At 44.5% G+C, this 26,290-nt stretch overlaps 1 protein-coding gene across 1 annotated transcript; it reads left to right on the forward strand.

The window, feature by feature from the left end:
* Positions 1-2,478: 2,478 nt before the first annotated feature.
* Positions 2,479-15,147, forward strand: HDHD3 (haloacid dehalogenase like hydrolase domain containing 3; the record flags this gene model as incomplete). The annotated part of the gene is given in 3 exon segments (XM_082262659.1): positions 2,479-2,511; positions 2,514-2,616; positions 14,409-15,147. Coding segments are annotated over 3 exon segments (864 nt in total). The 3' UTR covers positions 15,137-15,147.
* Between the last annotated feature and the right edge of the window lie 11,143 nt (positions 15,148-26,290).

Here is a 26,290-nt window from a genome sequence, read left to right on the forward strand (position 1 = left end):
AAATGTGAGGGGTGTACTCACTTTTGTGAGATATTGTATACTTACATCGATTCAAGGTGGAACAATGTAACTATGCAAAACAATTAATTGCTGGAGCTCAGCTTTAAACGCCAAATCACATGTCAAATCACAGCCTATTGCCGGCAATGAAACTGTCCGATTTGGTGCATCGCCCACTTGGTGGCCCCGCACTGATTTCCAAAAGTAGTTCCTGTACTACTTTTAGCGACTTTAATAGACATCTGTGCATGAACCCCCACAGATGTCTTTCAAGTTGCCCCCGAAGTTGGACTGAAATGCGGCTTTGAAATCGTGCGACTTTAGATGAAGTCACACAATTTCTAAGCCGCATTCAATGTGAACCAGGGCTAAGGGTTTACTCTAGCGTTTGGTCTCTGAGTGATCTTTGGCAGGTGACATCGGCCGATTTAAAAAAAAAAAAAACATTAACATTCGGCCTGTGTGTATGGCAGCCAGCCTGACAGTAGCTGGGGTGACTTCTGTCGGACGAGCATGCTGGAAAACCCGCAGCTGACCCGTTCCTGATCAGAGAGCGCTGACTGGAATGTTCTGGAGGTCCCCTGTCAGAACACAACAGCTCAGTGGGGGAGATCGCTGTACTAACGTTAGCTCATTAGTACAGCAGCTCTGACCAAAGCTGACAGTTTTTTTTCCATTCAGCCCTCCGGGTGGTGTGTACCAGACTTATGCCTCGTACACACGCAACGATTGTTGGCCGTGAATTTTCGGCCAACGTCCGATCGGCCGATTTTCGGCTTGTAAATCTGGTGTGCATGCTATAACATTTTTGTTGGCCGTCAACATAACGGCCGATTTTCCGTCAGTCAGTACAGATTTCGGCAGACAAAAATCTGATGAGCAAGACTGGGCATGCTCAGAGAAGAAAAAACACACGAAAGTAAACCAGCACATGACATCACTTCTGAAGTAGATTTTTGTTGGCCGAGATCATTCATGTGCAGTCTAGGCACATTTCAACCAACACAACAACACTGGACAAAAGTTGACCGATCGGTCGGCCGATAATCGTTGCGTGTGTACGAGGCATTAGGCCCCTTTCACACAGGCGGACCGTTCAGATCCGCCTGTTCGTTTTTTTGGCGGATCTGAACGGTCCCCACATGCATCCCTATGTCTGCTGACATCCGATCCGTCAAATCTGGACGGATGGAAACCCTATTTTTTTTCGGATGGGATCGGATGAGAACGGACCGACGGTCCATTCCCATCCGATTCCCCCATAGAAATGCATGGGGAACTGACAGCTGTGTCTCCGCACACAGTGCGGAGAACAGCTGTCATCCTCCTGCTCTGCAGGGATTGGCAGATCGATCCACCGCTGAGATAAACGGAGTCCGTCCGACTTACGGATAGTGTGAAAGGGGCCTAGAAGCGGTAGCAAACCACCTGCAATTTTTTAACCTGCAAGGCAAAGTTATAATGTGCTAGTATACATCCCATACTAGCACATCATGTGAAACTTACCTTAGAACGAATCCTTACAGCAGCCAGCTGTCTCCATGGACAGGGCTTTCATCTTCACCCGTCTTCCGGGTTCACAGTCTCTGGCTCTGTGACTGGCCGGAGCCGCAATCACGTCACTCCAGCACATGTGCACAGGAGCCACAGAATTCTGAAGGAACGGCCCGGGTTCTTTTAGAGCGCATGCGCCAGTGAAGTCATCGTCTTCATGTACAGTAAATATCTCCTAAATGGTGCCTGTTTAGAAGATATTTACAGTACCTTTAGGTAAGTCTTATTATAGGCCTACCTATAGGTAAAAATTATGAATGGGAGTTTACTCCCACTTTAATTTCAGATGGCTTTTCGGAGAGCATCTGACAGGTGGTGAGTAGTTGTCGTACCTCCTCACTGCCTGCTTGAACCATGTCCTAGTGCACTACAACTGCATGCATCACACAGGATTGCAGGCCGCCCCCCATTCGGTTTTATGGCTCATGTTCAGCAAGCAATAATTCTCATTGAGGTTGTGATGTGATGCATGGTGGAGGTGGCATATATACTTCCCTCTCTGCTGCCTTTGCAGCATGAAGGGGGGCGTTGAGGTGGTAAAAACATGGCTCAGCCGCACGTTGACATGCCACCTCATCCCTTTAAACCAGGACCCATATTAATCACACAGGTTCTGAGGCTAATAAAATCTACATCAGGCACTAAGTGAGTTTAATTACCACTTTAATCAGCCACAGAACCTGTGTAATTAATGGGTGTCCTGGTTTAAAGGGATGAGCTGGCAACCCTAATTGCACCCCAATCACAAGTATAAATGAGGCCTTAGCATTACAAGGCATGTCTGGCAAGTCTGTGTAATTTTTTTTAATGAAGTTGAGATTGTATATTCTACCTATCAAACTAAACAAATTAAAATTAATTAGAGGTGTAATTTGAGTGTAAAAGTTGTTTATATGTAAATGGCAGACTATCCAGGAAAACTACATGAGGGAACTAGGTCTAATCCTGAACCTGTTATATCACACAGTAAAGGGCGGAACCTTTCTCTCCTCCTCTTGTTTCCTGAGCCGAGGGAAGATTATACCAGAAGGAATTCCTCACACCTCCTCGTTCCTATTTCCGGTAAGTGAGAAGTTGGGGAGCAGAGAGGTCATGTGATCAGAGCTCTGTGTGTAGTGTAGTGTATGGGGATTATTTTGTCAATAGCTTTATTGATAATTGTTTATGTGTACACTGCAATACGATTCTCTGCATGTACAGAATTCTAAAGTTCTGCACTAGCTAGGTATGTGATTGATTACAACGGCTGATTGAGCTGTGCATGGTGTTCAGGAAGCCCTCTAGGTGGCGCACAGCCTGTAGGTTAGGCTGATCTCTAGGCAGACCTTGGGGTGCCACCTCATCCCTTTAACCACTTAAGCCCCGGAGGATTTGGCTGCTAAACGACCAGAGGGTATTTTGCGATTCGGCACTGCGTGACTTTAACGGACAATTGCGCGGTCGTGCGAGGCTGTACCTAAACGAATTTGGCGTCCTTTTTTTCCCACAAACAGAGCTTTCTTTTGGCGGTATTTGATCACCTGTGCGATTTTTTGATCACGCGCTATAAACAAAAAAAGAGCGTAAATTTTGCAAAAATAGCAATATTTTTCCCTTTTTTTTATATGAAATTCCCCCAAAAAAAATGTAAAAATCAAAATTTTTTAATATTTTCGGCCAATTTGTTTTATGCTACCTATGTTTGGTAAAAAAAATCGCAAAAAGCGTATTTTGATTGGTTTGCGCAAAAGTTATTGCGTTTACTAACAAAGGGAAAGATTTTTGTCATTTTTGTTGTTTTTTTTTTTAACGCGTAATGGCGGCGATCTGCAATTTTTTTTGCGGTACTGCGACATTGCGGCGGAAAGATCGGACCCTTGACTGACATTTTTGACACTTTTGGGGTTACCAGTGACATTTCTACAGTAATCAGTGCTATATATATGCACTGTTACTGTAAAAATACACTGGTAGTGAAGGGGTTAACTTTATTTGAGAGGGAGGGGCTGTGTGTGTCCCTAGGGGCGTGATTCTAACTGTGATTGGCTGTGGCTTCAACTGTATGCAGAGTGATCAATGGATCTACATAGTAGATCCATGTGATCAGCTCTCATACAGAGAGGAGAATGACAGGCAGCTTGTTTACACAAGCTGCCTGACTTTCTCCCTCTCCCCCGCCGATCGCAGAGTGGCCGGCGGCGATCGGGTCCGCCGGTCACACGCGCGGGGGGGTCCGTGACCACGCGGGAGCGGGAGCGCGCCTCCGGCGGCGCGCGCTCGCTCCCTAAACCCTCACAGGCGAGCGACGTAGACCTACGTCACTTTGCCTGTGAGGGGCTGACCGCCGCCGTAGATAGTCGTGCGGCGGTCGGCAAGTGGTTAAACTAGGACACACAATAATTACACAGGTTCTGTTGCTGATTAACCACTTTAAGACCAGGCCTATTTTTGACAATTGGTGTTTACAAGCTAAAATCATTTTTTTTTTTGCTAGAAAACAGAACCCCCAAACATTCTGTATTTTTGTTTAGCAGAGACCCTAGAGAATAAAATTGAGATAATTGCAATATTTTTCATCACGCCGTATTTGTGCAAAAATTTCAATTTTTGAATTCAAAAATAAGAAAACAGTAATGTTAGCCCATTTTTTTTTTTTCCATAATGTGAAAGATAATGTTACACCGAGTAAATAGATACCCAACATGTCATGCTTCACGGTCGCGGAATGACGACAGACTTTGGTGCTTAAAAATCCCATAGGCAAAACTTTAAAAATTTCTGCAGGTTACCAGCTAAGAGTTACAGAGGAGGTCTAGGGCTCAAATTATTGCTCTCGCTCTATTGCGGCGATACCTCACATGTGTGGTGACTTGCGTATGCGTTCGCTACTGCGCCTGAGCTAACGGGGACAGGGCGCTTTCATTTATTTATTTTTTTCCTATTTTATTTAATATTTTTTATTTTTACACAGTTTTTAAAAACAAAAATAAAAATTTGACCATTTTTATTACTATTACAAGGAATGTAAACATTCCTTGTAATAGAAATAGGCATGACAGGTCCTCTTTATTGTGAGATCTGGTGTCAAAAAGACCTCAGACCTCACATCTACACTAAAAAAAAAAAAAGGCTCTTTAAACCGGTTACTAGGCAACAATGTTTGACGTCGTTCCAGTCCTTCAAGACCATAGAGTCGAGTGAGGGCCATCTTGCCATCACTCGACTTCCTGTCTAAGAGGATCTGGGACCGGATCGTTTTCCCTGCTCCCGGCGGGTCCGCAGGACGCAGCGGGGGCACCTCTTCCACCGCACTGTAAGGGTGATCCCGCTGCGAATCCGCCGTTGGGACCACCCTTACCTGAAAGCCGATCGCCCACCGTTTCCAAAAATACTGGGGTTATGGTAGCTACCTGCTGCCATAACCCCAGTGTTTAGCGTCAAAGGACTGATGTAAATCGACGGTGGGTGGTCAGTGCCTTATGTGCATAATATCAGCCTCAGAATATGTAAAATTCATATGTGTCCTGGATTAAAGGGATGAGGCGGCAATCCTAGGCCCTCCTCACCCACTACTCATCGTTATTCTCCTGCCCCCTCACACATTTCATTTTTAATACTTGTTTTGGAAAACCTGGGTGTGAATGACTGGACTGACAGGCTATCTGGGCTAGTGACATCACAGGTGCCAGAAAGCTTTGTGGTAAACTACAGCACATGCACCATGGTATGTAATGGGGGGGATGGAAGCACAAACCAGGAAGGGGCAGCCACCTCCCAGATGGCAGAGAGGGACCACAAGCGGCGATTTACTGCAGAGCAATGCTGGATTAGGACTGTCAGTATGTTTATTAAGGGCAACCCAGAGAAAAAGTAAGCAAGGATAAAAAAAGAATGGTGGGTGAAGTTCATCTTTAACCACTTGCCTACTGGGCACTTTTACCCCCTTCCTGCCCAGGCCAATTTTCAGTACTGTCCCACTTTCAGTGACAATTGCATGGCCATTCTACATTGTACCCAAACTACATTTTTATCATTTTTTTTTTTCCCACACAAATAGAACTCTATTTTGGTGGTATTTAATCATCACTGGGTTTTATATTTTTTGCTAAAAAAAAACAAAAATGTTGAAAAAAAAATTTTTCATAGTTTGTTGTAAAATTTTGGAAACAGATAATATTTCTCCTTCGCTCATGAGGCTGCACTGATAGGGAACACCGAGGAGGAGGCACTGATTGGCAGCACTGGTGGGCACAGATTGGACTGCACTGATTACTGGCAATAACCAGCTTCTATTTACATTCGTGATCAGCTGTGATTGGACACAGCTGATCACGTGGTAAAGAGCTGCTAATTGGCTCTTTACCCTAATCTGTGATCAGTAGTGTCACGGTGCAGCCGTCATTCGGCTATAGCACGGCCGGCAAGTGGTTAAATCTGTATTTAACGCCACTTTTTTATATATATATATATATATATATATATATATATATATAATTTAAATGTGCCCCCAGGAGATTCATGCCATAATGGACTAGTATGCGGCACATATTAGCACATCATGATAGACTTACCTGTCAAATGAAGGCCTCCAGCGCTACGCTGTCACAGCTCCTGCTGGTCCCGGCTGCTTCCATCATTGCCCCTGTCCTCCTGGGTTTGCTCTCTCTGGCCATGTGAATGGCCAGGCCACAATAACGTCACTTTGTCACAGCACAGAGTGGGTTCTGTAGTTGTGGTCTGAGCTGGGCATGTACTGCTCAGATTTTATTACTGGTGACAGGTTGGGGGAAGCATATATGGCAGAAGTGATTACTGGAGTCTCTTCTGTCATAAAAACTCGGCCTGTCAGTAGTTTCTCAAATTTTGACTTCATTACTACTGAAGTAGATTGATGGCCCGCCAGGACGCTCCTCCTTTCTGGTGGATGTGGTATGACGTTCTCCCGGTCACTCCACTTGTGCGCCCCACTGGGGGAGTACAGTGCAGCAATCAGGGGCAAGCCTTGTCCCTTGGGCACAGCGCATTACAGATCAGAGTAAAGAGCCAATGGCATTGGCTCTTTACCATGTGATTAGCTGTGTCCAATCACAGCTGATCCCATGTAAACAAATGCTGGTTATCTGCATTTCCTTTTTTCAGCATTGTCAGGGTGTGAGGAAAGGAAAGCCGATAACCGATGTTCTATCAAATAGTGCAGATTGTCGGAGGCATTATCCGACGACCAGAAAAGCGCTGAAGGGAGAATGCAATCGTCAGATTCTGGCTGGCTATCTGCTCATGTGTGATAAATGACCAATCACGTGACAGGCAGGTTTGGGTGTGTTGCAGGGCAGACCCTGCAGCACACCCAAATCCAGCCAACAACAATAGTATTCTGCCTGTGACTCCGCCTATGACGTCACTCAAGTCTCACGCTTGCGCAGAGAGAGCAAGGCAGAATCTGACAATTAGATTCTCCCTCCACGCTTTGCAAATGGTAGGATAATGCCTCTGACGATCTGTGCATGCGCAGTGTTGATGTCATGCCAGCTGATCAGCTGTAATGACGTTACGTACTGTGCAGGCACGGATCATCGGAGGCAATTTCCGACGATCTGCACTTTTCGATAGAACACCGGCTCTCCTTTGACAGCAGACATTTACCCTGATAATCAGGGCACTAATCATCAATGCCCTGGTTATCAGTGCAGCCCAATCAGTGCACATCAGTGAGTGCCGGTTCACATTTGTTAACGACACCCCCAGATCAGATCACATATCGCAGTGTGATCTGAGAGTTCGCAAAGAATCGGATCGAACTAGTGTGAACCACCATGCGATCCGATTCTGCTGCTGACCAAAAAAAGGGTCATGTGCGTGTTTCAGTGCGATTGCGGTGCGAATTCAGCCATACAAACTGTATGGCTGATTTTGCACCGCACAGACATCGCATGTCATTTTAGGAGCAGTGCGCTCCGAATTACATGCGATCTCTGTGATCGCACAAATGTGAACCGCCACTGAAGGAGACAAATTACTTGTTAGCAAAATTTTAAAACAGAAGCAAAGAAAAATGGGTTTTTATTTCAAAATGTTTGGTCTTTTTTCATTTGTTTAGTAAAAAAATAAAAAACCCAGTGGTTAAATACTACCAAAAGAAATGGAATGAATAGTGCCGTGCAATATAAAGTGCTCACAATGGGGTATATTGTTTACAATATGGTTTTCACATTGTTTTATATTCACTGTATTGTGGAACACATATGCACTTTTGTATTTATTTAAAGCGGTAGTATCCCGCTTTTTGCCACTTTTACCTACAGGTAAGCCTATAATACGGCTTAGCTGTAGGTACAAATAATATCTCCTAAACCGGCATGGTTTAGGAGATATTTACAGTGCATGCAGCCACTCGCGCGAGCGGCGCATGCGCTCTGAAGGTCCGGGGGGACCTTCAATTAATTTGCCGGGAGCTTGCCGGAAAAATCACTCCCGCGCGGGAGTGACGTCATCGCGGCTCCGGCCAATTATCGCGCCGGAGCCGTCTCTTCCGGGCAATCACCGCGCCGAACCCGGAAGAGACGGCGAGGGATCATGGCAGCGCCCGCAGCGATGTCCGGGGGTCCGTGTCGGGGCTTCGTTCTAAGGTAAGTTACACATAATGAGCTAGTATGCGATGCATACTAGCCCATTATGCCTTTGTCTTGCAGGTTTTTATTTTTTTTTATTTTTTAGGGTTTACAACCGCTTTAAGTATATTGTACACATCTTTTGATAATCACTGGATCTATTATTATGGCACATTTGCATACTTACCCCATTGTGAGCACTTTATATTGCCTGGCACTATTTATTCCATTTAATTTTCACACTTATGAGAGAGTGCTGTGCCTAGATTTGTGCTAGGCCTGTTTTTGCTTGCAGGGACAACATTATACTACCAAAAGAGAGCTCTCTACTCTTCCAAAAAGATACAAATTTCATATGGGTACAGTGCTGCATGACCAAGTAATTAAAAATTTTCCTGCGGGCCGTGTTTTGAAAAATGTGCATGCTAATGAATGGGCGGCTGTGCCTGCGCAAATGTGGGCCGCAACAATGCAGAATTGTGTACCTAGGATCAAGCTGCAAAAAAGCTGCGGTGTGAACAGGGCTTCAGAGGGTAATTCCCTTCAATTTTGGAGTTTTTCCAACAACATCCTGTCGCATCTCTAGGACAGGAAGTAAAGAGAACTTTTGCCAATAATACAAAGACCGCAAAATAACCTTGCAGAGGGTTTTAATGCTTCCCTATCCAAAAGGAAAAAAAAAAACGTTTTGGCTATAGGCACACTTTAACTTTAAAGAGGTTGTAAACTCGCATACATATTTTTTTTTTTTTTTTCACCCTGCAAGAGAAAGACATAATGAGCTAATATGCATCGCATACTAGCTCATTATGCAATACTTACCTTAGAACGAGCCCCCGCCGTGCCGCTCACTCACCTCCTATGACGGGCGACATGTCCAGTCGCCCGTCTTCCGGGATCCCGGCATCCGGCCATCTGATTGGCCGGAGCCGCGGTGACGTCACTCTCGCGCACGTGCGCGAGAGCCGACAGTCACGGCACGGGACTCTGAAGGAACGGCACGAGCGGCCGGTCCTTCAGAGCGCATGCGCCAGTGACGTCACTGGCTGCATGTAAGGTAAATATCTCCTAAACGGTACATGATTTTACTTCCTCTTTAACCGGCAGGTTTTACCCCCCATAATGACTAGGCCATTTTTTGAGATCCAGCACTGCGTTACTTTAACTGACAATTGCGCGGTCGTGCGACGCTGTACCCAAATAAAATTGATGTCCTTTTTTTCCCCACAAATAGAGCTTTCTTTTGGTGGTATTTGATCATCTCTGCGGTTTTTGTTTTATGCGCTATAAACAAAGAGCGACAATTTTGAAAAAACAAACAATATTTTTTAATTTCTGCTATAAAACCTATCCAAATAAACAAAATCAATTTTTTTCATCAATTTAGACCAATGTGTTTTCTGCCACATATTTTTGGTAAAATAAATCCCAGTAAGTGTATATTGATTGGTTTGTGCAAAAGTTATTGCGTCTTCAAACTAGGGGATAGATGTACGTAATTTTTTTTTACTAGTAATGGCGGCCATCAGCGATTTTTAGCGCGACTGCGACAATGCAGTGTAGTACCATTGCGGTAACTGACACTTTTGAGGGGACCAATAGCATTACTACAGTAATCGGTGCTAAAAATATGCACTGTTACTGTAATAATGACACTGGCAGGAAAGGGGTTAACACCAGTAGCGATCAAAGGGTTAAGTGTGCTCCTAGGGAGTGCTTTCTAACTGTGTAGGGGAAGTACTCAATAGATAAGCACAGAGACCTGTGTTCCTAAATAGTAGGACAACAGGATCTCTGTGTTCATCTGTGACAGAACAGCGGTCTGCCTTGTTTAGATAGACAGACCACCATTCTGTCTCCATGGAGAGCTATCGAGGGTAGCCGCGTACGTCGGAGCCACTGATTGGCTCCCTCTCTGGCCAATATATGCATGTGCACGCCCCCTCTGTCTATTACACAAAGCAACTTACAGGTACGTCGTTTCGCGTAATAGAGCCGACCTGCTGCTGAAAAACTAAGGCGGCTGGTCGGCAAGTGGTTAAAAAAAATTTAATTGTTTCCCATGGAAACCATATAGCTTTTTCTTTATGTTTCTAAACCTCATTAAAGTGATTGTAAATGCTTTTTTTTTTTAATACAAACATATTCTACTTACCTGCTCTTCTCAGGTCCCCCTCTTTCTATGGGGGCACTTGTGTGGCTTCACACCCTAGCCTCACTGTCTGTGTCTATTGACACAGACAGCGGAACTCAGCCTCGCCTCTTCATCACTGGCTTTGATTGGCAGCAGCAAGAGCCAATGGCTTCCACTACATCAGCAAAGCCAGTAAGACCCGGAAGTGAGGGGAGAGAAGAGCTGCAGAGGTGCACAGCACTGGATCCAATGAGGACTAAATATTTTTTACCTTAAAGTGTTATTCAGGGTTTGGCTTTTTTAAATAAATAACAAACACGTCATACTTACCTGTCCTGTGCAGTAATTTTGCACAAAGCAGCCCGATCCTCTTCTTTTCGGGTCCCACGCGGGTGCTCCTGGCTCCTCCCATTTGACCAGTGCCCCCAATAGCAAGCCGCTTGCTATAAGGACACTGGTGCGTGCTCGCTCCCAAACCCTGCTCTATGTGTCCATGACACAAAAAGCCGTGCCTCGGCCCCCACCCCATGCTCTCCCCTCATTGGCTCACTGGCTGTAATTGACAGCTGAGGCTCTCATGCACATCGCTGAATCAAGAGGGGGTTCAGGTGAGTATTAGGGGGGGCTGTAGGGGGGAGCAGCACACAGAAGGTTTTTTACTTTTATGCATAGAATGCATGAAGGTAAAAGAAAAACCTTCAGCCTTTACAACCAATTTAATTCAAGGAATGCGTTAAGGTAAAAAATGTTTACGCTTACAACCACTTTAATTGCAGCTAAAATGGCATTACTTGTACTTATACTATTGTTGTAAAATGTTCAACATGTGGTTGGGGATATCTGTGATTCAGGCAAGGCTTCTGGGGTTACATACCAACACAGGGCACACATGCAGCTTAATGTGAACCTGCAGGGCAAAGCAGTGTTTTTTTTTTTTTAATGCCCCTTTTACACCTCAGTGTTAGGTGCCATTGTGTCACCCAACAATGTGCTTTGCGTTATGGCAGCCCAATAACTTAGAATAGCCTTGCAACCTTTCCGAGGATAGGAAAGGCCAAACTTACAGCAAGTTTTTAGTATAATGCAACACAATGCAGGGGTCAGGCAGCCCCTGCTGCACTTGTGTATTTGGATGCCATTTGGAATCAATGGCACAGCAATGCCCCACACAGAGTGCTGTGCATTACCACACAGTAAATCAGAGGGATTTACTGTGGGTTACCCCAAAACATAGGTGTAAAGAAGCCCTAATGCTGCTCCGATCACCTTTCTTTATATGCTGGGGTGGACCTAAGACACCAATAAGATTAGAAGATTGGTCAGCTTTCTGTAGGTGAGTTTATCTACTGCAGTCTCAAGCTGAAGAATCGTCCTCAAACAAAAAGGTAGGCCTCATGCATACAGCCGTATAGCGCGTTGAGTCTGCATAATCACTTTACCAGGATCTGCAGCTACTACATACATCTGTAGGGAGAACACAGGCGCCACTCTAAGTGCAGTAAAAAGGATTTATTCGCATAAAATCACATACATGGGTACTCACAAGGGAGCATGTAAATGAGCATGGGGGTATCCGTTGGTGTAAGGGTCCGTCATTCCGGTGCTGTGATCAGGATGGCTCAAGCAGTCACGATCCCCAGAGTGATTGCCAGGCCTGAGGAAGGAGCGCATGCTCTGACAACGCGTCGCCTGCGCCATTACGTCACATCCGGAAGTGACGGCGGGAGAGCCCCTGTGCGTTCCAGACACCAGGAAGTGCCGGTAGTCACCGGCAATCACTCTGGGGATCGTGACCGCTTGAGCCATCCTGATCACAGCACCGGAATGACAACAGATATCCCCATGCTCATTTACATGCTCCCTTGTGAGTACCCATGTATGTGATTTTATGTGAATAAATCCTTTTTACTGCACTTAGAGTGGCGCCTGTGTTCTCCCTATAGCTGTTTCCAAGTTCTCTTCTACTTGTCATCAGTGCAGCCTACAGAGTGCTTTGTATATAATCATATATGGACTTGTATATATGGACTTTATGTTTATGGACTATCGATTTCCTTTATCCTACATTGAGTTCCTTTGCCATCTAGGTCCCTAGTGTGGAACCTGTGGGTCCCATTTTTCCTCCTCTTTTTGCGCCAATTTTTATTTATTTTTAGCTACTACATACAGCCACCCATTGAGATGAATTGGAAGATCCAGTTGTATGTAGGTATCTTTAGAGAGTTGCTTAAAGCAACTGTACACACAAACACATATGCCCCGTATGCAGACGTATACATCCATGCAGATGCTGTTTGCAACACCTGGCTCATGACTTCGTACAACCACATCATCAAATTCATCTCAATGGGTGGTTGTACACAGTAGCTGCGGGTCCCGGGAAAGTGACCACACAGACTGTGCACAAGGTTCAAGGGTGCAGTTATGATAAGTTCAGTGAAAGTATTCAGATCCTTCAGATGTGCTTCTGTATACATGTTCTAACCCTTTGATAAAAGAAGAGCTAAAAAAGATCAGAAGTTTGAATAGCTGGCACATATCATGTCTTAAGTATTGTGAATAAGTCATTCACTTTGCCAAGTGACCTCTGCTAAATTGTTTTGAGTACAAACAGTATTTCCAGGCCATGCCAAGCAAAGGTGTTCAGGCTTGCAGCTGAAAGGTGAACCATTCTGTAGTAATGAACACTTAATCTCTATGTTCTACACAAATTCACTCGTAGACAATGTCCTGGATTTCTCCACTTTGTGCATTTAATTACCATGTACATAAAGCACTAACAAAGTGTGTACCAATGGTCTGGCCATTTATTAGAGCTGTTCAGAGTGTGGAACAGCATAAATGTTAAAGTAGAAGCATAATCAACATATACACCCCCGACAGCCTCTACACTACTCCTTGCTCCGTAATGTTTGGTAATGGAAGAGTTCAACCTATCCAAATACTTAGGCCTCATTCACTTGCCCTAAAAGGTCCAGACGGTGGATTCCTACAGCAGGAATCAGCGTCTGTAATCACAGGTGATTGCCAACAGGTTAACCAATGGATGTGCAGTTAAATGCAGAAAAAAGAAGAAAGAAAAGTTAAAACATGTCTAAAAACAGTACAATTAAAAAAAAAAAAACTAAAATGAAATTGACCCCAAGAAAAGATTTCCTTTAAAGCCCAATTCCGGACTCACCCTTCCAGGCCCTCAGTACTTCCTGCCCTGTTTCCTCCGGATGCCCCTCTCCAGTTGTATTTTTCACATGATGTTCAGATGCTGTGGTGACAACTCCTCATGGAATGAGTCAGTAATCCCCCTTACATGGTGTTCTCAGTTTATACCCATCGTCATTCAGGTGGGAAAACTGAGGACATCAAGTGACAGGATAACATTTTTGTTTCTCCACTCCCAGAAGTCCTGTAAACCATTTGCCGACCAGCAACGTATCGGTATGTCGCTGGATTGGAAGGGTTGGCAGGCAGCTGCAGCAATGATCGCGGTATCATTTTTATAGAGCTGGCGATTCCCTTCAATGTAAAAGTAATCCTAGCGACTGAGAAACAGCTAGATTATTTTTACAGGCGGCTGAAGAAGGGCCCACCCTCCACCACCCTTACCAGGCTCTAACGTGCAATCAGGGAGCCCGGTAAGGATGCGACCGGTGGCATGCAGTTCCTGGGACACAGTGGGAGGAAATTATGTTGTTCCTCCCACTGTGTGGCATCAAAAACCAGAAGCAAAGAGGATTTTATCACTTCCAGTTTTGGTCTCATGTAAACAGCCCATTACCGGCTTGAACAAGCATCTGATCAAACCGATCAGAGAGGAGATCTGGAGTCTAATAGATCCCATATGTCTCAGTACAGAGTACCTGTCACTGCCCATGCTATCACTTCTGTGTTATTCAGATGTGTGGTCAATAAGCAAAACCGCTAACTATTGGAATAGATAGAAATAAAACTTTTTTTCTTTTTTTTTAAACAGAATAGGAAGAGTGAGAATCGGGCTTCTGTTGTTGCCTGTGTCAGCAGTAGGGTTACTTAGAACAGTAAAAACTTGACAGTAACATAACCCTTTCTCATGCTAACAAAATTAAAAAATACCTTTCAGCTGTTTTTAGGCTATAAACTCCTCTCTCACTCTGCAGAACCCAAGATGAAACTCCGGCTTCTCACCTGGGATGTGAAAGACACATTACTTCGCCTACGTCTTCCCGTTGGACAGCAATATCAGGCCGAAGCCAAGAGGATAGGGCTTCAGGTAGATCCTTCTGTGCTGGAGGCTTCTTTTCGACAGGTTTATCGAAGTCATTGGCGTCTCTTCCCCAACTACGGCCTTTCTCAAGGCATGACTTCCCACCAGTGGTGGCTGGACGTGGTCTCTCAGACCTTTCACCTCTCTGGTGTCCAGGACGAGAGGGCTGTACAGCCCTTGGCAGAAAAACTCTATCAAGATTTCTGCACTGACAAGTACTGGGAGGTGTTACCGGGTGCCAGGAAAGCTCTCCAAGGTTGTAGTGACTTAGGCCTCAAGATGGCAGTCATCTCCAACTTTGACCGCCGATTGGAGGACATCTTAAGAAACTGTGACTTAGACAGACATTTTGATTTTGTGCTGACTTCTGAGACTGCTGGTTGTGCCAAGCCTGATTTGGGGATCTTTCTCAAAGCTTTAAGCCTTGCCAGTGTGTCACCTCAACACTCCGCTCATATTGGTGATGATTATAATAATGACTATAAAGGGCCTCAGCAAGTGGGCATGTTCAGCTTTCTGCTCCAGCCAGAAAATGCACGGCTTAAAGAACCGATTCCACAGGACCATATTATACATTCTCTAGATCAGCTTGTTCCTAGGATTCAGAGAGTTATGAAATAATATCCTCTATAAATGTGGACAAATTATATATATATATATATATATATAAGGGCTTTTTTTCTCAGACAATAGGTGCAGGAACTCCCCTCTTTCCGAGGTACTCCTTTTCTCTGGCCCTACAAACCTCCGAGCACCATTCCTTGGTTCCACCTCCGAGCGCCATTCCTTGGTTCCACCTCCTACCCACCTCTGAGCACCATTCCTTGGTTCCACCCCCTACCACCATTCCTTGATTCCATCATCTACCCACCTCCCAATACTGCCCTTTTAGACAATACAGAACCAAATATCAGTAATTTTGTATATAATTTGGGAAACGTAGTAAAATAGATCCCCTGCAGCCAGCAACAATAGATCCTCCTAACAATGGACCACAACCCCCCCCCCCGGAAACAATAGACCCCAGCAGCAACAACAGATCTCCCTACAGCTAGCACAAATCTACCCCTCCTTCAACAGTAGATCTCTCCCAGCAAAAACTGACCCCCCAGCAACATAAAACCCATCCCCAGCAACAATAGATCCCCCACCAGCAACAATAGACTCCCTTGCTAAAATATATCCCCTCCAGTTAGAGTAGATCCCCTCACAGCAAGCATCAATAGACCCTGCAGCACACCCCAGCACCCCTTACTATTACATACAGTCAGTTCTGGAGGTGCCGGAACTGCGTTCCCCCGCGTTTCCGCTGAAAAAAAGCCATGTATATATATATATATATATATATATATATATATATAATGTGCTGTATGTTTCCTTTAAATATACACTTTTCCTCGCTTTCAGTTTTGCATTTATATAGACTTAGGAGTAGGGCTGAAACAACTAATCGATTATAATCGTCAACTAATCGATTATGAAAATAGTTGTCAACTATTTTCGTAACCGATTAATCGTCAGCCGATTAGTTGTCCTTCATACAGAATGCATTATTTGTTTACATATCAGAAAATACAGTGCAACACACATACAGCTCAGTAAACCATCCATACATGTCAGTAGATGACAGAGAACTTGTGAATGTGTGAGTAGGAATGCCTCATGGGAAATGTAGTCCTGGGCAAGAGAAGGAACCAAGTGATTCTAAAGGCAGAGGTTTTTTCACCTTACTATAGGGACACTCTGTACAGTACTATACTTTGCTGCTTCCTATAGGGGCACTTTGAAGGCAGAAGGGGCTGGAAGTGCCATGGGGGGGGGGGGCAGAATAGCAGAATCAGTGCTGCTCTGTGAAAAATCATTACACAGATAGGATAAGTATTACAAGATTGTTGTTAAAAAGAAAAGAATCCAACGTTTACAATCACTGTAAGGGCTCTGTGCTGGGAAGATCAGCATCTGAACCCAGAGAAGGTGGAGGCTGATAGACTAGAGGTGATATAAGGCATTACAATTACATTTAAAGTAAAAGTTTATTAGTATTGTGCATTATACTGTATTTAAAATTATTATATCCATGAAAAAAAAAAGTCTCAGCTTTTAGTACTACTTTAATATATAAATGTTATTTTCCCCCCTTCACCCTTCATATACCTTCATGTCTGACTCCCAGCTAAAATATCCTGCATATCCGACTTCTGGGCATATTTTTTTTATATACATACACATGAAAAAAAAAAGCATGCTGCTGCTGCTACTAAAGGTCTTCTGCTGCCCATACATGTATTGGATTTTTGGACAAAAATATTTGCATCTATATTTGTTCAAAAATGATTTGTATATTCATTGAATGGACGAGTGTTGTTTGAAAATTCCACTTGCTTTTAACAATAAATTTTAAAATGAATAAAACTTCTGAGCAAAAACCACATACACTATTTGAAGATTTGTTTGATCGAGAAGTTTTCTATTCTGCTCCTTCAAATTTTCCTGTCACTGTGGCTGACACCGGACACCAATATACACTAATGGTTAGAAAAATCGGATGAATGTTTTCAAAAATTTTCTAAAAAAAATGTAGTTTGTGTATTACCAGCATAAGTGACAGCAGGCACAGGGAGCTTGTATCCAACTACCTGCCTAACAATAAGGGAGTCTATCATGATTATATACAAATCCGGTCTGAAAATTTGCAAAACAGTGTTTTAGGTCTTTTAAAAATATTGATCTCGGAGTCTGATATGTACCACATTTAAACCTCTAATAATATATATATCTGTCTCAGAGTGGATTAAATATCCAACTATATAGCTGGATAGTTATATTTACCACTACATATAGATATTCAAGAATATTAACTAAATTATACACTTTTTTTTTTTTTAGGTTTTTATCCGATTAGTCGATTAATCGAAGCAATAATCGGCCAACTAATCGATTATGAAAATAATCGTTAGTTGCAGCCCTACTTAGGAGGCACAGCCTACTTGATAAACAGCTCTTCTTCTCACATCCATCTTGTTCATCCATCTGCTTACTAAATTTCTATTTCGCCTATTTTGCCAATGTTTCAGGATGGCCATAAATCGGAGAATGTAGAAAAGCTAAGGAGACTATTTATAGAAAATGTGTTGGCCGAATGTCACAAACATTACACGCAAGAAATGATTTTATTTTGGCAATGTTATATTTTCCCAAATATTATACGAGTGTGATTTTTTGAAACCCTCCATTTTTTATTTTATAAAACAGTGACAGCCATTAAAGGGGAAAAACCTGCGTATAGGTGTCAATTACGTAAACATTACACCCATGGCAGGATCTTTTTTACAATTACACATTCTACCTTTTAATATATAACCAAAAATAATATTCTGCTATGTGCACAGTATATACACTACAGTTGTGCACAAGTATTGCATACCCTGGCAGAAATCCTGAAATTTTGGTATTGATATTGAAAATATAACTGATCATGCCAAAACCCTCTCTTTTATTTAAGGAGTGATCATATGAAGCCATTTATTATCACATAGTTGTTTGGCTCCTTTTTAAATCATAATGATAACAAATGACCCAAATGGCCCTGATCAAAGGTTTACATGGAATGTTTGGCCTTGGTACAGACACACACGGGTTAAAAATGGCAATTAACGGTTAATTTCCCACATCTGTGGCTTTTTAAAGCGGAGTTCCACCCTGGATTTTTTTTTTTTTTTTTTTTAATACCCCCGGGACAGTCAGGGCTAGTGCATTCCACAATGGCTAGCCTCTGATCTGTCCCGGGTTGCACTTACCTGTTAGGACAAATACTTACCTTGCAAACGTCTTGTCCAGCGCTGCCATCTCAGATGTGGGCAGCTTGAAGCCAGCGCGTCCTCTTCGGCGTCTTCTTCCGCCTTCTTTGGTCCCACGATGCTCTGCGCCGGCCCCGACGTCACTTCCGGGTCGCGCGCGTCATCCCTCCACAGCTTCTGGGCATGCCCAGAAGCTGTTTAGAAGGGGATGACGCGCGCGACCCGGAACTGACGTCGGGGCCGGTGCAGGCGCAATGATTCCTGGGAGCTATGACGTCCAGCTCCCAGGAATCATTGCAGAGCGAGGAAGTGACGACGGGCCACGGCCGAGGAAGGAGGAAGAAGGAAGTAAGGTAAGTATATTTTCTTCGCTACGAGGTAAGTAAAAAAAAATATGCGATTATCCATTTCTTTTTCAGGTGACCCGGAGCGAGAAGATGGAGGTAAGTATAAAAATAGGGTGGAACTCCACTTTAAATTGCAATTAGTATCTGTGTATAAATAGTCAATGCATTTATTAGCTCTCACATGGATGCACTGAACAGGCTAGATTCTGAGCCATGGGGAGCTGAAAAGAACTTTCAAAAGACTTGCGTAACAAAGTAATAGAACATTTTAAAAATGACAAAGGATATAAAACGACATCCAAAGCCTGATATACAGTATGACAGTCAGTACTGTTTAATCACTTATTAAGAAGTGGAAAATTCCAGAGTGAGAAATGAGCTTCTAGCAGTCCCTGTACAGTGTGAAAGTAGACATAGCAGTATAAGGACCCAATCAGACAATGTGCTGACAGAGCATACTGAAAGAAGGAGAAAACAGACTGACATAGAGGTGAGCCCATCACTTTTGCTTCTCCTTTCACTGCCCAGCCACACACACAGGCCAGGTGCAGGCCTAGGACAGCCTTGGCTCAGAGGAAATTGGTTTGAATGATGCTGGCTATCAGACTGATGCCACCTAATGGCAGAAGAAAGTACTGTGGGGGAAATCCCTGGTGAATATTGCAGCAAAAGCTGTTTTTTTTGATTTTACATTTAATGAGCTATTCATATTTATCCTGTTTTAGGGTTTTTTTTTGGCTGGAGTTTTGCTTTAAATTCATTTTTTAAAATACAAGCAGTGCAAGTACCTGAATTTGACTTGGTATCATCCTCTTGCAATAAATTAAACAGCCATGCTCAGATTGGGGGAGGCAGAAGCAGCTCAAGTAGCCAATCAGTTGTGCTGCAGTGCAAGGAGCATGCTGATATGAGAGAGCAGAATAACAGGGAGACGAGCTGGTCATGTGCTGCTTTTCCTTTCCCTGTACAATCACAGGCTGGATGAGACACGACTTGTAAGTGTAACTAAAGCTGAGTATACATGTATCGAAGCAGGAACTGGATGGACTATGATCTGGTTAATGGCTGACTTATGACAAATGGTTCTGTTATAAAACCTGCATTCTAACAGCCACTGCCACACTGATCAGTGTATTCTGATGGGGGTAATCCCTGTACCTGCTGGTTACACAAAAAAAGAACCAGCTCAAATTGCAGCAGAGAAAAATCAGGACTGGGTGGACAGAATAAAAAATCTTTTGGCAGTTAAAACAGCTCTCTTATTGTATTTCATCAGTGTGTTTGATTGTAAGGCCCCTTTCACACAGGCAGACTGATCGTCTCTGCCTGTCAGTTTTTTAGGTGGACTAGATCAGACCACCCATTACCCTCTATAGAGCAGTGGATGTCAATGGACATGTGTCTGTTGACACCTGCCGACATCCGATCCACTCCTGTCCCCTAAAAACAGACAGATGGGGGATCCATTCCCCATCTGTCTAGGACAGTGATGGCAAACCTTGGCACCCCAGATGTTTTGTAACTATATTTCCCATGATGCTCATGCACGCATCATGGGAAATGTAGTTCCAAAACATATGGGGTGCCAAGGTTCGCCATCACTGCTCTAGGAGATCAGAACAGATGGCAGCCGGATAGAAACAGACAGGCGGTCCATTTCTATCCAACTGCCCATAGAGGAAAGTGGGCTGTGTCTGCTCTGCATAAGCGGATATTCGCCTGCTCAGTGGGGATCAGTGGACACATTCCCCATGAGCAGACGGATTCCGCCCGTCTGAATAGGAGCCTAATTAAGCTGTAAAGATTTAATATAATTTTAGAGCAGTTATCCTTTAAGACAGGGGTCCCCTACCCCGGGGCCGGTCATTGGCCTGTTGATGACTGGGCCACAGAGCAGGAGATGAGCAGCGATTGTGGTCCACACATGGCTATTACAGACCGCAGCCGCCGCTTACCTCCTGCTGTGCGACCATGCCTGTGTGTCCCCTCCCGACTCCTCCACCCGGCCGACGATGTCATCCAATCAACAGGGCAGGAGCATGGAGGAACTGGGAGAGGACACACAGATATATAATAGGTAGGAGTATAATATAATATGTAATAATAGGTAATAGGTAGGAGTCCTGTGCAGAAGATGCAGAGCCTGGAATGGGGAAATGTGATGCTTGATGTTAGAGAGGAAAGGAGGGCAGGCAAACTGCAGGGGTACTGTGATGGAGGAGGAGGCTGTGATTGCTGGGGGCACTGTAATATAAAGGGGACTGCACTGTAAAGGGACACTGAAATCATTACAGTGCCCCTTTACTGTGCAGCCCCCTTTATATCACATTGCCCCCTTTACCATGCAGCCCCCTTTATATCACAGTCCCCCTTTACATTACAGTCCACCTAATATCACAGTGCCCCCTTTACATCACACCCCCTTCTACATTATAGTGTTCCCTTTAAAGTGCAGTCCACCTAATATCACAGTACCCCTTTACATCACAGCCCCCCTTTACATTATAGTGCCCTCTCTACAGTGCAGTCCATCTAATATCACAGTGCCCCTTTACAGTGCAGCCCCCTTTACATTACAGTGCCCCCTTTACATCATATCCCCCCTTTACATTACAGTGCCCCCTTTAAAGTGCAGTCCACCTTTTATCACAGTGCCCCCTTTACATCACAGCCCCCCCCCCTTTACATTATAGTGCCCTCTTTACAGTGCAGTCCACCTAATATCACAGTGCCCCCTTTACAGGGCAGCCCCCTTTACATCACAGCCCCCCTTTACATTACAGTGCCCCCTTTAAAGTGCAGTCCACCTAATATCACAGTACCCCCTTTTACATCACAGCCCCCCCCCCTTTACATTACAGTGCCCTCTTTACAGTGTAGTCCACCTAATATCACAGTGCCCCCTTTACATTAATGTAAAGGGGCACTGTATGTAAAGGGAGGCTGTGATGTGAAGAGGAACTGAGGGCAGTGTGGGTCTGCTTTAAAAGGGAAACTGAGGACTGCTTTCAAGGGGGAACTGTGATGTAAAGGGGGACTGTGCTGTAAAAGGGGGGTTGCAGTGTGAAGGGGGCTGAGGACAGACTCCGTGAAAACCCCATCCCCCAACCTGTCCACCGCAATCCCGCCTCCAAACCCCCCCAGGCCCCTGGGAAAACTGGCCGCCATGAAACCAGTCCCTGATGCCAAAAAGGTTGGGGGCCGCCGCTTTAAGACATTCTTCCTAAAGTAATTTGAAAAAAACCTTCATGATTATACTATGCCTCCTTGATCGGGATTAAAAAAAAAATCTTTTACAGTTTTTAAAAAATATATATTTTTCTCTGAAAAAAAGATCCTACATCAAAACACAGATGAAATATCTGGGTTTAAAAGTTCATCAATGTAAATTTCCAGTCGTTTGGATGAAGTTCACAATTCTTTCACAAAGCCGTAACCGCCCTGTACATGCGACCTTCATGTTCCAACTTTAACTTTAACATAGTTGTCCTTGGGGGGGAAAAAAATGAAACCGTTTCCTTGTGGTCAAAGTCCAACTCAGCATTCTCAGCGTGAGACATAATTATATACAAGATAATAAGTAATAAAAAAAAAATCAAGGCTGTGGATTGCTTATCAGCCGTCGGCTGACAGATGATGCTGCAGTACAGTGATTGGTAGGAGGTTGTTGTTCAGCGCACAAGAAAGGTAAATAAAGATTTGGCATATGACCGTAACAGGCAGTGCCAAATATGTGTCCTTTCTCCACACCTACAGACACACTCAGAGGAATGCTAAAGGGGACCAGGAATTCAATATTCAGCATTAAATGATTACAACTGTACACGTCTGAGAAATTAATATTCGCCCACTTATTTACTTTTGATCAGCAGTATTCATTCCAAAAACAAACACTGATTTTATTCCAGCTTACAAATTCTTAAATGTGGTGGCTGCATTCTTTTTCTTTTTTTAAGTTTTGCTTTCTTTTATTTTCCCCTAATGAGGCAGCTAGTAAGTCTGTTGCTTTTTTAGGAGAACAAGCTGTGCAGATGTAACAGTTGAGACCAACTATTTAACACCAACAAGGATGCTTAAAAAGATCAGCTTTTATTTACTTTATATAAATCTTTTATCCCAAAAGCAGCACAACTGTTTGCTGTAACTGCTTATAAAGTGCTAGCTGAAGTTTGGCTTCAATGTGTTATTGTATCTAAATCTGCTAGTCCATCCAACACACCCCTCCCTCCAGACTGACAATGCTGGTGTCCAAAGGTGCACCCTCATCCAGAGTGGAGGCAATGTAAATACTGGCCAGATCAGCAGGTGAAAACAGAGAGGTAAAGCTTCGAAAAAGAAAACAAATGCAGCCATCACATCTAATCAGTGGTGTATTTATGTTTTGTGCTGCTCTAGGCAAGACTAAAATTGGGCACCCCCCCCCCCCCCTCCTATGTAAATTTGCCCCACTCCTTCCTTTTTAATGGATGTGACTCCTTCAAAAATTGAAGGACTACAAGTCCCAGCATGAACCCCTCAGATCTCAGGAGAAGGGGGAGCGAGGGGGTGGGAGAGGTTGAGGGGGGTGGGTGGGTGAGGGAGAGAGAGAGGAGGGATGAAAGAAAAGGGGGGTGGGTGAGAAAGAGAGAGAGAGGGGGTGAGAGAGGGGATTAGAGACAGAGAGAGAGGGGGGTTGAGAGAGGGGGTGAGAGAGAGAAGGGGGATGAGAGAGAGGGGGTGAGAGAGAGAAGGGGGTTGAGAGAGAGAGGAGGGGTGAGAGGGGGGTGGGTGGGTGAGGGAGAGAGAGAGGAGGGATGAGAGAAAAGGGGGGTGGGTGAGAGAGAGAGGGGGGTGAGAGAGGGGATTAGAGACAGAGAGAGGGGGGGTGAGAGAGAGAGGGGGGATGAGAGAAAGAGAGTGGGGGTGAGAGAAGGGGGATGAGAGAGAGAGGGGGTGAGAGAGAGAAGGGGGTTGAGAGAGAGAGGAGGGGTGAGAGAGAAAGGGGGGGTGAGAGAGAGAAGGTGAGAGAGAGAGGGGGGGTTGAGAGAGGAGGGGAGAGAGAGAGGAGGGGAGAGAGAGAGGCAGCTCTAGAAATCAGTGGCCAATAGAGTCTAAGGTGGAGCTGTGGTGGTTTTTTTGATGCCCCCCCCGCAAAGTGCCGCCCCACCCTGGCCTTATCGGCCTAGGTCAAAATACAGCACTGCATCTAATGATTGGTAAGCTGCAATATATTACATTTTTGGTTTGGGGTTTAAAATGATTGTAAAGGTTCCTCTGACAGCTGCTGGCCATGAACTGCCTGACCTCTTGCTGATAACACATACAGTCTCCCAGCTCCCAAGTGTGTATATGCAATGTATCAAACAACTACAACATTTTTAAGACGAATGTTAGTCCGCTAGGTGTTTTTTTTAATGTAAGTCATAGCAGCAAATAACTAAATGGAGGGGGTCCAACTCTTTCTCTTAACTCCAAAACATAAGGGTGCTTAAACCAATGCAATAAAGTCATATTAAAGCTTATTTCTATTTTTAATTCAGATGCTATTGCAGCAAACTAAAGTAGAACTATAGGCAAAACTTTTTTTTCATTTTGGATTGCATAAGAGAGAGGTTATAATAACCCCTGTAAGTTTTTAGTTTTGCCATCGGGGAGATTTCCCTTCACTTCCTGTCCCATTCGCCAAAATAGGAAGTGAGAGGAAATCCCTGCAAATTAAGGGAATTTCTTGGGACCCCAGGTCACCAGAACTAGTGTCCCCATTGGAAGATTTCACCTCTATTGCTTTTCTGGGGACAACCCAAAATTTGGGATTTTCTTTTACTTTCACTTTTGATGATAATAGTAAACATGACAAATAGAGAGTGTGAATCTCAAGGTGTCACAGACAGCATTAAAAAAAATGACCTCTCCGCTCTATCCAAAACCAAAAATAAGTTTCGTGTTTAGCAGTGACAGCCCGTCCATTGGGGGCGCAGGGGTGCCGTCCCCCCATCCATGCATACAGCCCCCTAATCTACTTACAGGGCGTCGGACGCATGGATTCCAATGGGGGATTTTTTTTTTTTTCTTGAAGCACGTGATTAGAGCCAGAGGCTCTAATAGGCTTCAAAAAAGGGTGGGCTCAGGGCACAGAGCACTGCGCCCTGAGCCCACCCAGTTGTTTGACAATAGCGAATTAATATTTGCTATTGCCGCACTGATTCTCCTCCCAGCCAATCAGGAAGCGGGTCCTGAGACCTGTTTCCTGATTGGCCGAAAGGAGAAGGCATCCTATTGGCAAAGAAGGAGAGAGGAGACGGCCGCCGAGAGGGAACATGGAGACTGAGGGGGAAGCCGCCACCACTGCCTGTCCATCCCGCGGAGCAGGGTATGTAAACTGGCATGGGGGGGGATATGGTGGTGCGGGCTGGAGTGATTGGGAGGGGGGGTCCGTTGCCGCCCCCCTCCCTCCCTCCCGACTGATGGAGCACCAGCCGCCACTGTCTTTAGTTAGTCAAAGGTTTTGATGTTCCATTTTAGTAATAATCATTCTGCTTTATGAAGAATGAACTTGTCCCGTGTGTTGGTTATCCCTTTATTATTCCCTATTAGGGTAGATTTTTCTCCGTGCCAGATATCGTAAGGGTCACTCTGATGTGCGCACTTATGCCACTGGGCTACAGGAGGACTACCCCCCCCCCCCCCCCCCGCCATTGCTGACACACACAAGCCGCTTAAGAAGAAAATAATTAATAAAGACCTGCCTGTGTATCCACATTTCTCTGCGTTATATTGTTAAACAAATGGTCATAATAAATGGGCTGCCCTAATGCAGCGCACATGTGCATACACAGTAAAATGCTAAGGTGTGAATCGGCTCATACTGTTTTTTAAGGGCCCATTCACACTAGAACTGTGTGGATCACACAAGAACACTGTGTGGTTCCTGTGCGCTTCACATTCGGTTCTGTGCAGTGCGATTTCAGCCCTATTCATTTTCAATGGGCTGAAATTGCACCACACCAAAAGAAGTGCATGCACTACTTTTTGAAACATGCGGCAACTGCATTGTATGGTACCTTTGTACCATGCGATCCGGTGCGGGCAAACGCAATCCGTCTTCTACCTGTGTTGTTACATCGAACTGACCCCCGCAGCAGATCGCAAGGGCATTGCGATTGGATTATGGTGCGGGAACGTGGCTCTCCCACACTGCATTCCAGTGTTAATGTGCCCTTAGGTTTCTTTCCCAATTTTCAGTTCTGACCAAACCAATCCCAGTTTCACACGGATTTTCCATCTCTTTCTGGCCAGGAGACAATCTTTACCAAGACTAACAGAGAGGGTGATCCTCCCCAGCAGGGACACAGACCTCAATATCAGCCGGACAGGGATTTTAACCATTCCCAACTCTATCCAAAAGTAAACAAATATGCTTTCCTGGTGCCAACATGGCAGTATATATGTGGTAGTATGCTGACATGGATTGGCGTCAGGAAAGGAAATTACGGTAAGTATTTGACACAGTTTTATGTTTTCCTGTGACCAACGTGGCAGCATACTACTACATGTATGCTACCATGGATTGGCACCAGGAAAGGAAAATTATGGTACGGTAAGTATTTGATACAATTTTCTGTGTTAATGCACAGGTAGGTCACTGTTAAAGC

This window comes from Pelophylax lessonae (genome assembly GCF_965119305.1).
Source record: "Pelophylax lessonae genome assembly, chromosome: 7".
Taxonomy (NCBI): Eukaryota; Metazoa; Chordata; class Amphibia; order Anura; family Ranidae; genus Pelophylax; species Pelophylax lessonae.